Raw genomic sequence first — 16418 nt, 5'->3', positions numbered from 1 at the left:
TGGTCCGAAGGAATTTTAAAACAGATTGCAATCTTGACTTCTTTCTCTTGGGAAAGGAGGAAGATCTGATTCATAAGCCACAGCGACATTCTCAGCAGTCCCTTCCCCCACTCCCCGGTTTCCTCTTGCCCTGAATTTGCTCTGGAATTGCTTCTCTGTTGAGCTCCCAAACCCTCTTTATCTCAGAGAGGCGACTTCTCTCCCTCCCTCCCCCCTCCCAGCTCTTTTTCCCTGCAGGTCTTTGTAGCCACTTGGGTCACAGGGACTTTCCTTTGGTGACAATGGATTGGGTGTTAATGAAGGGAAACCCCAAAACCCATGCTTTTCCCTTAAGGCAGGATTTTTAACCTTGGCACTTGTTGACATTTGGGGTCAGATAATTCTTTGTTGTGGTGCTGTGCAGTGTAAGATGGTTAGGAACAATCCTGGCCTCTACTCGCTAGATGCCAGTAGTAACCCCCCATCCCAGTGTGACAATCCAGATGTCTCCTGACATTGCCAAATTTGGGGGGCAGAATTGGCCCCAGCTGAGAACCACTGGATTAAAGAATCCAACACTTTAAGCCATCATTGCCTGCAGACCTGGGCAAAAGGGGCCTCTACCCTGGGCCTTGGACTTTATTTTTTTATTTTATTTATTTATTTTTCATCTCTTCATGTCTTCTATTACTTAAATAGGTCTTTTTTTTTTATTAGTTATCTATTTTATACATATTTGTGTATACATGTCAATCCCAGTCTCCCAATTCATCCCACCACCACCACCCCTTCCCCCCTTGGTGTCCATACGTTTGTTCTCTACATCTGTGTCTCTATTTCTGCCCTGCAAACCGGTTCATCTGTACCATTTTTCTAGATTCCACATATATGCATTAATATATGATATTTGTTTTTCTCTTTCTGACTTATTTCACTCTGTATGACAGTCTCTATGTCAATCCATGTCTCTACAAATGACCCAATTTCATTCCTTTCTATGGCTGAGTAATATTCCATTGTATATATGTGCCACATCTTCTTTATCAGTTCATCTGTCCATGGGCATTTAGGTTGCTTCCATGACTGGCTATTGTAAATAGTGCTGCAATGAACATTGGGGTGCATGTGTCTTTTTGAATTATGGTTTTCTCTGGGTATATGCGCAGCAGTGGGATTGCTGGGTCATATGGTAATTCTATTTTTTAAAGGAACCTCCATACTGTTCTCCATAGTGGCTGTATCAATTTACATTCTTACCAACAGTGCAAAAGGGTTCCCTTTTCTCCACACCCTCTCCAGCATTTGTTGTTTGTAGATTTTCTGATGATGCCCATTCTAACCGGTGTGAGGTGATACCTCATTGTAGTTTTGATTTGCAGTTCTCTAATAATTAGCAATGTTGAGCATCTTTTCATGTGCCTCTTGGCCATCTGTATGTCTTCTTTGGAGAAATGTCTATTTAGGTCTTCTTGGGCCTTGTACTTTAAATGGGGTGAGGGGGTCTGAAGGCGAGTAGTCCAGGGAGACAAGGAGGTGTGCCCACCTGGAGCCCACATCTTCCTTTCCAGATCACCTCTGAGTACTGGGATCCCAGAATTTTTCACCCAAGTGACCGAAGCCTGCTTAGGGTTTTCTCCAGGTCCATCTTCAGGGAGGCAGACCATGATGCCAGTGTGTGACCTCTAGGCCTAAGGAGATAATAATAATAGTACTCTCCTTGTAAATAGAGTTGTGTGGACTAAATAATTTAGTGTATCCAAAGTCCATGGAACAGTGTTGGCACATGATAAGCTCTATATAAGTGTTAGCTGCTATTATTATACTTTACATATCAATAGTCCCTAAACATAATACAACCTCCTTGTCTGCTGCGCCCCTGAAGAAGCAGCCATCCATTCAGATGTTGGAGGTTAACCTGACCTTGCTGGACCCCAGAGTGATGGTGTGAAGGTCTCCAACACAGAACTGTCATGAGGGGGTTTTTGGGCCATTCTGACTCTTGGCACCTCTGCCTTGACATGCTGACTTGAGGACCTGTTGTGTATATTTCTGTTCCTAATCTTGTCTTTGTCTTGTGTCAGGGTCAGTGGAAGGGGGGAATGGCTGAGAAGTCTCTTCTTTCTGAGACAGAAGGAGGAGAAATGATGCTGAGCTTTGAATTTCAATTCCTTCTATGCCCATGCTGGCTGTGTGACCTTGGACACTCAACCTCCTAAGCCCTCTGAGCCTCTAATTCCCCATCTGCAAAATGGGTGTATAAATAGCACCTTCCCTAATAGGATGTGGTGTTGATTAAGTGAAAAATATAGGGGCTTCCCTGGTGGCGCAACGGTTGAGAATCTGCCTGCTAGTGCGGGGGACGCGGGTTCGAGCCCTGGTCTGGGAGGATCCCACATGCCGCAGAGCAACTAGGCCCATGAGCCACAACTACTGAGCCTGCGCGTCTGGAGCCTGTGCTCCGCAACAAGAGAGGCCGCGATAGTGGGAGGCCCACGCACCGCGATGGGGAGTGGCCCCCGCTTGCCGCGGCTGGCGGGAGCCCTCGCACAGAGGCGAAGACCCAACACAGCCAAATAAATAAATAAATAAATAAATAATAATTAAAGGTAAAAAAAATATATATATATATAAAGTACTTTGCTCAGTCCCTGATGTCAGGATTCGGCATTGCTGATTTTAAATTATTATAATACTGCTATCTAAATTGTCACGATGACTATTAGAAGGAAAAACATGGAGAAAAAATTCCATCCATGCAGCTGCTATGAATCACAAAATGAGCCAAGAAAGCATGAAAAGCATCACCCTTAAATCAGGGATGAAACTAGAACTGAAGAAATCTCAGAGCTGAAAGGGACCTTAAATCCTACGTAAACCCACTCATTGTGTAAATGGGGAAACCGAGGCCCAGGGAAGTGATAATGATCTACCTGGTTTTAAAGAAAAACCTGAAACAGCTTCTAGGTTCCAGAGAGAAGAAAACAGAGATATTTGCAGGCAGGTGGTTCCAGACCCACCCTGGATCCCACACTCCGTGGATGCTCACATCCCTTATATGTTTGTTTGTTTTTTTTAAACATCTTTATTGAAGTATAATTGCCTTACAATGGTGTGTTAGCTTCTGCTTTATAACAAAGTGAATCAGTTATACATATACAATATGTTCCCATTTCTCTTCCCTCTTGCATCTCCCTCCCTCCCACCCTCCCCATCCCACCCCTCTAGGTGGTCACAAAGCACCGAGCTGATCTTCCTGTGCTATGCGGCTGCTTCCCACTAGCTATTTTACATTTGGTAGTGTATATATGTCCATGACACTCTCTTACCCTGTCACATCTCACCCCACCCCCTCCCCATATCCTCAAGTCCATTCTCTAGTAGGTCTGTGTCTTTATTCCCGTCTTGCCACTAGGTTCTTCATGGCCTTTTTTTTTTCCTTAGATTCCGTATATATGTGTTAGCATACTGTATTTGTTTTTCTCTTTCTGACTTACTTCACTCTGTATGACAGACTCTAACTCCATCCACCTCATTACGAATACCTCCATTTCATTTCTTTTTATGGCTGAGTAATATTCCATTGTATATATGTGCCCACATCCCTTACATGAAATGGCCTCCATGGCTACGGATGCAGGGGACCAACTGTAATTTGAGGAAGTTTTGCAAAAGTTGAAAAGAGAATGGGTACGTTTGTGGAGTGGCCTGTGGGGAGGGGGAAGGGGAGGAAGCAGGGGCGTGTAGACTGCTTTGGGCTCCTGCAAGGGCTGAGATCACTCCTGAACAGCCTGATGAAACGTGGGGATCCCTCCACAGTGAGGACTTCAGGAGGACCGTGAAGCAGCTGCGATGGGTTTTGATAGCTTCGTGCAGCTTTTTCAGAAATGCGGGAGCGTGCTCAATCCAGAGGTGGACTGCAGGGGACAGCGACGAGGCGGGGTTCCATGAGGCGGGGGGTCTCTGTGCAGGTGGAGGCGTCACCTTGTGAACCAAACCTGCAAACTGGGTAGCTGCCAAGTCTGCTCCCACTGGTAAAGATCAAGATTTTCTTTCCTTTTCATTTGCAGTGTTTATCACACCCACACTCTAAGTCGTCCAGCTTCCCTTCCAGAACCGTCTGCCTTGGCAAACTAAATTAGCAACCAAAAGAGTTTAGCTCTTGTGGGAAAGAACAAAATAATTTTTACAGCACATATCAACACGTGAAAGCCTCAACGTGCCCCTGACTCACTCAGGGCACGTGGATGTTGACTGGAGCAGGGCTCTCCCTGCACCTCTGGGCCTCGGGCTCCCCAGCTGTAAAATGGGCCGGTGACAGCAGCTGCCTTAGAGCAGTGGTTCTCAGTGGAAGGGGAAAGGGTGGATTATGTTTGGCAATGTCTGGGGATACTTTGGGTTGTCACAGCTGGGGAGAGGACTGCTAATGGCATCCAGTGGGCAGAGGCCAGGGGTGCTGCTGGACATCCTGCAGTGCTCAGATCAGCCCCCATAACACGGAACGATCTGGCCCCAAGTGTCAGCAGCGCGGAGGGTGAGAAACCCCATTCTAGTGGGTTGCTATGAAGATTAAGTGAGTTAATCCATGTGATATGCTTAGCCCTGGGCCATGCACATAGTAGGTGCTTCATAAAGCAGTGGTACTCTCCATGTTCCTTCAAAGCCTTGAGCCCATCGGTGCCTCTCATCATGCTTTTGTTTTGCCAGTTGTGTTTCCCTAACCTGAATTGCCATGGCAATCGGCACCACAGAAGCAGACAGATACTGATGTCAAAATATGGGCTCTTTTTACACGGATGCTGAAATAAGATATGGAGACAGAGTTTTGGAGGAGAAAGAGTAGCTTTATTCTTTGCCAGACAAAAAGGGAACTCAGCAGGCTAGCGCCTCAAGAACTGTGCCCCCCTCTTCGGGGAATTAGGAGAGGTGTTTTTTTTTTTTCCCCTCCTTGGGATGTATATCAAAGTGTGCATTTCTCTTTGACATTTTATTTATTTGGTTGCTCTGGGTCTTAGTTGCGGCAGGCAGGCTCCTTAGTTGTGGCATGGGAACTCTTAGTTGTGGCACGCATGTGGGATCTAGTTCCCTGACCAGGGATCGAACCCGGGCCCCCCTGCACGGAGTCTTAACCACTGTGCCACCAGGGGAGTCCCAGGAGAGGTCTTATAGTCTGAGGTCTGGGATAGGTGATAAGGATCAAAGCAGTGATGGCCTTGTATTCTTCTTTTTTTTTGCAAAAATTTAAAACAGTCACAGCTGGTCAGGCAGCCCAGTAATTAGGTCTGTTCATCTCTGGGTTATCACTGGTGACCTTCTTTCTGAAATGAAGAATGCTACAAGGGGTAAATTGTTACAAGAGAGTGTAGGGGATGTAAATACCAGGTGCAGGATGTAATTCACATGAGTCAGAGAGTGTTTAAGGAGTTAGCTTTGTGAAGGACGAGTATCAGTTAAAGTAAAACTAGGATTGCTTAACTCTTTCAGGCCAGTTTATGTTGTTTCCCTAGCTTACCCATTGTTCCCTCTTTTCCTTGTTTGTCAGAAAAGAAAAAAACCTCATTTCTATTTTTGCTGCAACATGACAAGGACACAGGAGCTTGTACATGGTTTCAATATGTTGGTGATTCTTTAGAGATAAATTTCAGAAAGTAGAATACGCCAGGTGTGTCCACGCCCTGTCTGAGGATAGAGCTGGACTTCAGTGACTCACTGGTCCACACAGAGGGTGATCTTGGAGACTGTAGCCGTCAGGGTGCCTGAGGTTTGTCGAGGTTAGAGAGAGAACAGTGTGACAGGGCACAGAGCACGTTCCTGGCATGCCTGGTGCTGTACTCTGATCCCTGGGGGAGGGGCACTAAAGGGGTTTTGTGTGAGTAAATTTTCTACTCGCCAAACGCGTTCCCCTTAAACTTTAAAAAAGGCTTTAGGGACTTCCCTGGTGACGCAGTGGTTAAGAATCCACCTGCCAATGCAGGGGACGCAGATTTGAGCCCTGGTCCAGGAAGATCCCACATGCTGTGGAGCAACTAAACCCGTGCGCCACAACTACTGCGCCTGCGCTCTAGAGCCCGCGAGCCACAACTACTGAGCCCGTGTGCCACAACTACAGAAGCCCATGCGCCTAGAGCCCGTGCTCTGCAACACGAGAAGCCACTGCAATGAGAAGCCCGCGCACCGCAACGAAGAGTAGACCCCGCTCGCCGCAACTAAAGAAAGCCCGCGCGCAGCAAAGAAGACCCAACGCAGCCAAAAATAAATAAATTTATTTTTTTTTTAAAAAGACTTTAAAGTTTTAACTGTTTGATAGAAAACTGTTTGTACTTCCTTTGACCCATTAACCAGGACGTTGAGCTTTCTTACTGATTCATAATCTTAATTATAAAAATAAATGATCACACAGTGAATTTCCCCGGTCTCTATGAAGGAGAAAAGGGTTGTTTGCCCCTTCATCAAATGGCCCTGGTTCTGTTGTACTTTTTTAAGTTCTGGTATCTGTCTGGTAGTCACAGTCTACCAGATTAATTTAAATTACACCAGATGGGGAAACCACATGACCAAGTTTATTTGAATTATGTCTAAAGCCATGAAGAATAAATAGGATCTAAGAGGAAGTGTGAGGTGCCCTCTTCACAGGTTTTGTGCATGGACTTTGTGACATCTATGCCTTTTTTTTTTAATTGAAGTATAGTTAATTTACAATGTTGTATTAATTTCAAGTGTACAGCCAAGTGATTCAGTTATACATACACACACACACACATTCTTTTTCAGATTATTTTCCATTATGGGTTATTACAAGATATTGAGCATAGTTCCCTGTGCTATACAGTAGGTCCTTGTTGACATCTATGCCTTTTTGTCACTCTCTGGTTTGTAAAGGTTGTTTTGAAGTTCCCTCCAGATGATGAGGGTAAATTAGAGCCTATACATTTTGCAGGTATATACTGTTGACTGCAGTGAGACGAGTCCCCCATAACAGCCAGTGGGGATATTTGGGGTGCCTCACAACAAAATTTCTAGATGTTATTGTTTCTAAAGAGGAGAAATGTAGGGATCTAGTTATGAGGAATTTGCTTCCTATACAGGTTTTTTGCTGCAAATACTGCGAGTGTCTCACCAGCTTGCTCAGTGACTTGGCTTCCCTGTCTACAAAGTGGAGTGGTCAGGGGTATCTGGTCTCCTGTCTCTGAGCCCCTTTCTGGATTCAATAAATATCCAGTCTTAATTCCCTATTCTCACACTCCCTAGAATTTACAGTGATGGCAAATCTTGATACTCTCCCAGGCAACTTTTATGATAGAAGTCATTAGTTTTATTCAGCTTGTTATAATTTGCATTTTAAATGTATGGTTTTTAAAAGACTGTCAAGATTGCCATAACTTTACCAAGTGATTTGCAAGTCCCAAAGCCTGCCAATTAGGTCAGATGGCCATAGCAGCAACTGCTTCCCAGCAGAAGGGCTGAATCACTGAGGAGCGACCACCTTTCAAGTGCTGAGTGATTTACCAAGCCAAGTTACTTTGCACATTGGGATAAGGAACGTAGGCTATCAGATTTCCGTTCATCCTTCTGCCCCTTCTGGTGATTTCTATGTTGATTGTCTAATATCGACTTATTTTTTCCTTTGTTTTCTTTCCAAAATAATATATTCTTGTAAGAAGTTCAAACTGTACATACTTACATAATAAGTAGAGAAAGTGGCAAGTTCTCTGTTTCCTCTCTCTAGAGAGAGCTACTCTTAACAATTTTGTGAATATTCTTCCTGATACTGTTTTCTATTCTATATGTTAACATTTTCTTAAGCAAAAAGAGATTGTGTTTACGTATACTGTTTTGCAACTTGATTTTGTCTCCTAGCGATATGTCTTGGAGATGTTTCCATCTTGTATATATAGGTCTGTCTCATTTTTTACCATGGTTCTGGTTTCCATGGTATTGTCACATCAGAAATTATTTGATTAGTCCTCTCCAGTCTTAGTTTAGGTGCTCCCAAATCTGATCCTAAGACAAGGACGTGGGTGCATGCAGGCTACTAGGAAGGTGATCCCAGGAATCACCAATAAGAGGCTGGGGAAGTGAGACCAGGAAGGGAGGCAGGCCAATCAAGGACGATTTTTAAATTTTTTAATTAATTAATTAATTAGTTTATCTATTTATTTTTGTCTGTGTTGGGTCTTTGTTGATGTGCACGGGCTTTCTCTAGCTGTGGCGAGCGGGGGCTACTCTTCATTGCGGTGTGTGGGCGTCTCACTGTTGTGACTTCTCGTTGGCAGAGCACGGGCTCTAGGCACACGGGCTTCAAGAGTTGTGGCACATAGGCTCAGTAGTTGTGGCTTGCGGGCTGTAGAGCACAGGCTCGTAGTTGTGGCACACGGGCATAGTTACTCCACGGCATGTGGGATCTTCCCGGACCAGGGCTCGAACCCGTGTCCCCTGCATTGGCAGGCGGATTCTTAATCACTGCGCCACCAGGGAAGCCCCCAATCAAGGACGATTGATGCGTGGGTAACTGCAGCTCGGGAGGGCCCCAGGACCACCGTCAGGTTCAGTGATTCTCTAGAAGGGCTCACAGAACTCAGAAAAGCTGTTATACTCCTGGTTACGGTTTACTGAAGTGAAAGGCTACAGACTCAAATCAGCAAAAGGCAGAGTCCAGGAGAGACCGGCCGTGAGTTTCCAGTTGTGTATGGACAGCACTTAATTCTCCCAGTAACGACGTGTGGCAGCATGCTCGGAGGATCACCAACCAGGGAAGAGCCCTGAAGCCTTGGTGTCTAGGATTTGGATTGACCCTAGTCCCCAGCCTTTTCAGAGGTCACGTTTCTATTGAGTGGCCCAAGGCCCCTACCAAAAGTCACATTGTCAGCATACACTGGCATGTCCCAGGCAGAGAGCACTGGCACTCATGGTAGGATGCCAGCAACAGAAGCTATGGGTAGCCCCTGGGGTGGGCTGAGGGGGCAGGCAGGGCACCAACAAGCCTCAGCCACACTTCATCATGAAGTGTTTTTGTTATTTCCATTTTTCATTCTCACAAATGATGTTCTAGAGCAGGGGTTGGCACACTTCTTTGTAAAGGGCCAGCTAGTAAATATTTTCAGCTTTGCAGGCCACACAGCCTCTGCTGCAACTACTCAGCTCTGCTGCTGTAGCACAAAAGCAGCTGCGGGCATTATGTAAATAAATGGGTTTGACTGGGTTCCAGTAAAACTTTATTTACAAAAAACCGGTACAGACCAGATTTGGCTTGAGGGCTCTAATTTGCCAACCCCTGCTACAGTGGATAATTCTTGTATGTTTATCTTTGTCCATTTGAGCAGATAATTCTATGGGACAGATCCCTAGAAGTAGAATTGCTGGATCTTGAGTAATGACATTCTTATTTTGAGCAGATATTGTGAACCTCCCCCAAAAGTTGAACGTGCTTCCTCTTTCACCAACAGTGCATGAGAACCTTTGAGATTTCCTTTCTTAGAACCACTTGCCAAGGAAGCAAAACCTACACCTATTGACTAGGATGTTTCTGCATTTTCATTTTTGAGCTTTGGAGAGGCAGAGGAAGATAGAACATTTTGCCCCCAGGAAAGAAAACCAAATGGGGCCTGAAATGGTCTCCTAATGTCTTACTTTAGATTTGAGGCCCATGGGGAAGGGGACTCTGGTAACTTGTTTTCATTTGGTGAAAATTAAAACTTACATTGCCCACTAGGTGTAGTTCAAGAGTCCTGAATGTGACCTATTCAAAAAAGTTTTTTTTTTTTTTTCAGATGCATCAGAGAGCTTCTCAGCAATTTCCTTTATTAAGCAAAGATTCTATTCCTAATTTTTCTCTTCTGTAAGGGATTTTCATATAAATAAGGTCTACCTATGCATAGTGAACACTTTACCAAATGTACAAAAAATATACATGGTCCAATTTTTGTTCATGGAGCTGACAGGTACGGGACGCTCTTGATGGAGATGGCACAGCGTTTCACTTAGCCTGGTTCACTCTAGGTCTTTTTTTGGGTTTAAAGACAATGGATGGGATTTTTGTTTTTGTTTTTCCACTTTTCTTTTTTTCCCCATATTTTTACATTTGGAATTCTTGATGTGAGCCCCACAGGGGAAAACAGAGATTTGTTAGCATTCAAGCTCTGTTTTGGGCTGCATATTTTAGCTGGTTTGTTTGATAATGGGCATCCCTCCTGGGATCCAGCCTGCCTGTGCTCTGCTCACGCTGGGTGAATTTGTGATAGTCCCCATTCTGTAGTCTTTCATTTATAACACAGACACAGCCTGCTTCCCCGTTAGTGAGATGGCATGCCTGGACTACCCACATGCAGATAAGGAATTAGGCGGAACTCGGCTGGGAAGATAAATCAAGCTAACTATCTCATTAGGCTTGAAAGACACAAATTAAGCTTGCATGGGAATTAACAACCTTCCAAAGAGACATGCAGTGCAACAAGGGGAGGAGAAATTGCTGGAGCCCTTTCTCTCAGGAAACTTGCCCCTGTTGCCTAAGTCCCTTTTGTAAAAGGTCAAGAGGTAGAAATTGAGGATCAAAAGAGCAGTGTAGTGTTTATTGAGCACTTACTGAGTGCCAGGCACAGTGTGCATTATCTCACTGAAAGCTCTCAAAGTACTGTTAAGATTCCTGTGTAACCGAGGAGGAAACTGAGTGTCACAGGGGCTCCTTTGCTTGTCTCAGGGTCTCAGAGCTGTTGAATGACAGAGCCAGGATTCACCTAGGATGTCTGGCCCCATGGCCCAGTGGTTCTTATCTGGGATGAATTGACCCCTGGGGATACCAGGCCATGTTTGAAGACTCTGGGGTTGTGACAGCTGGGGGCGGTGGATGCTACTGGGATCTGGTGGGTAGAGGCCTGAGGTGCTGCTGGACAGTGCACAGGACACCCCACAAAGAATTGTCCAGGCCCCAATGTCAACAGTGCCGGGCTTGAGAACCCTGGTTTAAGTGCTCAGCTGGACTCCAGTGGTGGCTGGCAGTTCCACCAGGACTGTCCGGCTGTAGTGCCCTGAGGACAGTGTGGTGAGTCTACGGGTCGGAAGTTTAAAGTTGCAGCCAAGGGACTCGTGGGAAGATGATGAGGGAATCGGGGAATTCTCATGGTTGAAAGTAACTGTGTCCTGAAAGCGAGGACCTCGCATCTGCAGTTGAGGAGTGTGGAGACTAACGCCTCTGTCTTGCTCCTGCCTCCTGTCCTGCCCCCTCCTCCTCTCGCCCCTCTGGCTAGTGTTCGGCCACAACATGAAGAGCAGCAACGACTTCATCGGGAGGATCGTCATCGGCCAGTACTCTTCGGGCCCCTCAGAATCCAACCACTGGCGGCGGATGCTCAGTGCCCACCGCACGGCCGCGGAGCAGTGGCACAGCCTGCGGTCCCGGGCCGAGTGTGACCGTGTGTCCCCTGCGTCGCTGGAGGTGACCTGAGTGCTGCGGGGAAGGCAGCTTTCATCTGTGAAAAAAGGAAGAAAACTTAGGACAAAAAATATGCCATATATGTATACTATTACATCCACACCTGCACACGCACCCATCACCACACACACACACACACACACACACACACACACACACAACTCCTCTCAGAACTGAAAGGAAGCTGACCATTGATCACAAACTGGCCGCCCTCAAGGAGCGAGGCCTGAGAACTTTCCAGAAGTCCCGTCCGTAGGTCATGAGCTGAGTGGGCTCTGCTCTGAGACTTATGGGCAGTGCTTGCTCTTGTGGATTCCCCTGCCCCAAAATGCACTTTCAACCTCAGGCCAGAGAAAGGGCCTCCCCAAAGGTGCCAACCTCCATGGAGACAAAATTTTCCAAGAGTTTGGCCAGCGTTGGGAGGCCTGACCCCCATGCCCAAAATGCACACCCACTGGGTGACTTCTGAATGGGCTGCCGTTCCTAGGGGGTTCTTCACACCTGGTACCTTTCCCCAAAAGTGTAAGTACTCTGTCTTCTCTTTAGTGGATGTGATAAATAGATTAGACTATTTGGAGAAACCAAATGGCAACAAAAAATATTCCAGTGTAAGAAGGCTCTCCTGGCTTAATTGAACTCGTCCTTGTGTTAGCTTCTTTCTGGGGACTCCCTGTGCGTATGTATGTGGATGTTCTGGTGTGTGTGCCCTCAGGTGAGCACGTGTGTGCGCCTGCGTGTCCCCTTAGTGAGCAAGGCGCTGGGCCGGGACCTCAGTCCTGAGTACTCCCTTCTCTCTGCCTCGCCCGTCAGTGAAGTTTCACCCAGCGTCCTCCCATCTGTCAAGACCCCACCTTCAGTAATAGCGTGAGTGTAAGTCAAGTAAATAAAATATGATAGAGCAGAAGTAACATTTTTTGACCGAATCATGGCGATTGTGACTCACAGAAGACCAGCAAAGGACAGTTGGAATAAAATGGCCACCACGGCTGCCGCATCCCCCATCCAAGACGATACCCCTCCTTGTCACACCCTGAGGATTGCCCTGTGTTTGTGTGTGAACCAAAGTCATTTCTCTCGTGCTAAGAAATTAGTGTAGTTAGAATAGATCTCTCTCTCTGTTGGATGCTTCTGTATCTTTTCCCACAGCATATTGTCTGGTATAATGGGGAGCTATTTATTGAAATTAAAGATTATCTATTTGTGCCATGCATTTGAGTTATCTTTTTCTTCATGAACATGGGCATGGAGGGTAGGAGGGTATTTCAGTTCCTACCACTGTGTAACAAATCATCCCAACGACTCAAAGCACTGGTATTTATTATGCTCACAGATTTTGTGGCTCCAGAATTCAGACCAGACACAGGGATGGCTTGTCTCTGTCCCATGATACCTACGGCCTCAGCAGGAAGACTCGAGGGCCACAGTGGGTATAACCAGACAACCGGTCACGCTGGACATTGTTGGTAAGATTAGTGTGTGGTCTGGAAAGGAAGAACAGTCGAAACGTTAAGATATATTCATCTGACGACTGACAGGAGAACCCGTGCAAAGAGAAGACGAGGATTTATGTTAGGTCCCTCCCATTGCAAGCAACAGGAAATTAACACAAAATACTTTAAGCAACAAAGGAAGTCCTGGCTTCAGGCATAGCTGGATCCGGGGGCTCAGATGAAGTAATCAGGGCTTTGTTGATCACGCTATCTCCTGGACAGGCTCTCCCCATTCAGTGAGCATCATGGTTACCAGCAGCTTAATAGTTCCAACTCATACTTATCATCAAGACCCAGCTTAAACTACCACTTCCTGATTTTCCAAGACAGAAATGACAGCTCCCCACAAGAAGCTCCTCCCCACAAGAAGCTCCCCACAAGAAGCTTATATTGCTATTTAACTCTTGGGGCCTTACTGTGTGCTAAGCCCAATACCTGCACAGTCTTGTTTAGTTCTCACAACAACCTTTTGATGAAGAAGCTATTATTATCCCCATTTTCCAGGTGAGGAAAGTAACGCTTTTTTCTATAAAACTATTTGCTTGTTCAGGGCAAGGGCCATGGCTGCTTAGCTTTCTATTGGCCATGCCCAATAAAAGGGGCTTGACTTAGGTAAACCCCCTGTGGGCTGAGATGGCTTCACCCCTTCTGGCCACATTGGGCATTGCAGGGCCCCCTCGTGGGTCCCTCTGGTGTCTCTCACTCTGGAGTGGAGATGGCATGAAGGTCAAGGGGGAAAGGCAGGGAGGTTGAGTTAGGTTATGTTTGTAAGGAGACAAAAAGAAACTTTTCCTTCTCTATAAAATGGCTTCCTTCCCATGGTTGTACAGAAGAGGATAAAAATATGAGAGAACAAACAGAATGAGGAAAGACAGATACAGGACAGGCATTCAGGACCAGAGATGAGGTTATACGGTGATTGGGCCCGTGGGCTTTGGAGCCAGAGAAGCCATGGTTCACACCCCAGGCCCAGCACACCCTACCTGTGCCCTCACACAAGCCGCGGAGCTGCTCTGGGCCTCAGTTTCCTCATTATCTTACATGGGGCACTTCAGAAGCCGACGCTGAGGCAAGGACTTGGGTGCCAATGGTTTATTTGGGAGGTGAGCCCAGGAAGCATAAATGGAAGGATAAGTCAGGGGAAGGAGAAACGCAAAGGCTGCTTTAACTGGCATTGTGGGCATCTGCGGCTCAGTCGTGCTGGGGGCCCACGTAGAATACGCTTGAGAATGATCACTGTGGGGAGGCTGGACTATTTAACTACTGCCCCTCGTCTCTCAGGGCCTGAGGGTAAAGCCCCGGAGGCGTTCAATGATTGGCAATATAGGACTGTCCTGTGTGGGCTGAGCCAGCTTGGGTAGCACCGAGAACTCCCGGGGCAGAGAATGAGGGGCATGTGCCTGAGCAAGTCAGCTGTCCCTCTGCATGGCCCAGCCCACCTCAGCATCGGGGGAACTCAGGTGGCCGAGGGCTGGGAGTGGGGCATCCCCAACATCTGCTCCCCTCGTTTACGATAACCACGAGGCTGACTAAGCACCGTGCCAAGTGCTAAGCATCTCATTTAGTCCTCATGCAGCAACCCACGTGAGCGGTGTTATTATTCCTCTTTTATAAGTGAGGAAGCCGAGGTTTCATGGGATTAAGTGGCAAGTGAGCATTAGAGCTAGAATGCCAGCCCAGGCCCAGCTGACTCTAGAGCCTGGTATGGGCTAAACTGTATCTCCCCCCAAACTCACATACTTCATGAAGTCTTAACCCCCAGTACCTCAGCATGTGACTGTATTGGGAGATAGGGTCCTTAAGGGTAATTAAGGTTAAATGAGGTCATCAGGGTGGGCCCTAATTCAATACGACTGGTGTCCTTATATTAAGGGGAAATTAGGACACAGAGACAGACACACAGAGGGAAGACGGCATCTACAAGCAAGGAGCGAGGCCTGGAGACCCAGGCCAAGGAGAGCTCCTTCCCTCCCAGCCCTCAGAAGGAACCAACTCTGCCAACACCTGGACTTCAGACTTCCGGCCTCCAGAACTATGAGGCTATGAAGCTCTGTTATTTAAGCCACCCAGTTTGTGGTCCTTTGTTACGGCAGCCCTCACAAACTTATACAGAGCTGGTGTGGCTGACCGCTCTGCTGGGCTGTTTCATCTGAAAATAGGATGACAGTTTTTACCCCATAGGGTTGTATGTGATGTGAGGATTAGCCGGGATAATGCCTGCAAAGGCTTAACACACAGCACGTGATGGCTATTCCTACTGGGCACACATCAGGCAATGTTTGCTGAGTGACTGGAGAGAACAGCAGAAGCACAGATGTCAGAGCCATCCATGTCTCCAAGGATAGTTTGTCAGGAGATGAGGGAAATGTGTTGAAAGGTGAAGAAATGACTTGGTTTCTATAGAAACCTGGACCCCAGGTGCCCTATTGTGGGCCACCTACCCGGTTTAATTAGCATCTTAATTAATTCCTTCTCAGCCAGGATGTGGGAAAGGAGATGTATGGGCCACCTACACACCCTCTTCAGGGTGCGGGGACCTGAGTTCAAAGGAAGGAGGTAGAGTAGAAACGGTGGTGTGAAGTTTTAAATCTGCATCTATTTTCCCAGGGCCCATCTTGAGCTGTCTCATCTCTGGGGACTCCAGAACCCTTCAGGACTCCAGTCTACCCCCTGGGACTTGACAGAAGCTATGACCTCTGCCCAGCCCTGCCCAGATGTGATGGTTCCCAGGGCACCAGGAACAGCTATTTTGGGTACTGATATTTTACTCCCAGAAAGCTGGGAATCACTGCAGGGAAAGAGGAAGAATTCCTTTCCTTTCTGGGTGGCCTGTCTTCCACCACCAGTGGGATACCTTTTCTTTTTTCATGGTCAAAAATACCATTTAAAATAATTCAGGAATGAGCACCACTAAGTAAAAATTTAAAACTTATGTCTAGAAAAGAGACTGGAAGACATTGCCCTGAAGGTTGCAGGGGTTAACTTTTGGGAAGTTGTTTTGCTTCTCAATTTTATACCTTCCTATTCAGTATTTTTGAAGGTTCCATAGTGATGTAATGGTAGTTAACATATATTGAGCATTTATGTGTCAGGCATTGTTCTAAGCACTTGTATGAGGAAAAGTATTGATTTGTCCCCATTTTTCGGATGAGGAAACTGAAGCTAAGACGGATTAAGTAATCAGTGTGTGGTCACACAGAAGCAAGTCTGGAATTTGAACACAGATACAGATGTGCCTGGATTGAAAGGCATGAAATAAACTAGCCTCTACTGTCCCTTTTATAATGGTGGTGAGGGGAAGGGAACTTTGTTTTACTTACTGGTAAATAAATGACAATTTTAAAAAGCTAAGAAACTAAAGGAGATACATAGATAGGCAGACAGATGATAGGAAGAAAGAAATAGATCTTCACCGAACCCCCAGGCCACCATGAGCACAGTGTGTGTATGCATGTGTGTACGCGTGGGCTGGGGGGTGGGGAAGAGTAATGTCTTTAAGAACCCAGAAAATATATACTGTGTTACAT

At 46.4% G+C, this 16418-nt stretch overlaps 1 protein-coding gene across 3 annotated transcripts in view; it reads left to right on the top strand.

The window, feature by feature from the left end:
- The window catches only part of SYT17 (synaptotagmin 17), a 91200-nt gene extending 78589 nt beyond the window's left edge, over positions 1–12611 (top strand). For all 3 annotated transcript variants that reach the window (XM_059897335.1, XM_059897336.1, XM_059897337.1), the window contains exon 8: positions 11217–12611. In XM_059897335.1, the coding sequence (XP_059753318.1) occupies positions 11217–11413 (197 nt within the window). In that variant the 3' untranslated portion in view covers positions 11414–12611. The remainder of the gene's footprint in view (positions 1–11216) is intronic.
- Positions 12612–16418: the final 3807 nt, after the last annotated feature.

The sequence above is a fragment of the Balaenoptera ricei genome, chromosome 15 (genome assembly GCF_028023285.1).
Source record: "Balaenoptera ricei isolate mBalRic1 chromosome 15, mBalRic1.hap2, whole genome shotgun sequence".
Classification (NCBI taxonomy): domain Eukaryota; kingdom Metazoa; phylum Chordata; class Mammalia; order Artiodactyla; family Balaenopteridae; genus Balaenoptera; species Balaenoptera ricei.
This window is presented reverse-complemented; position numbering and strand designations above follow the sequence as displayed.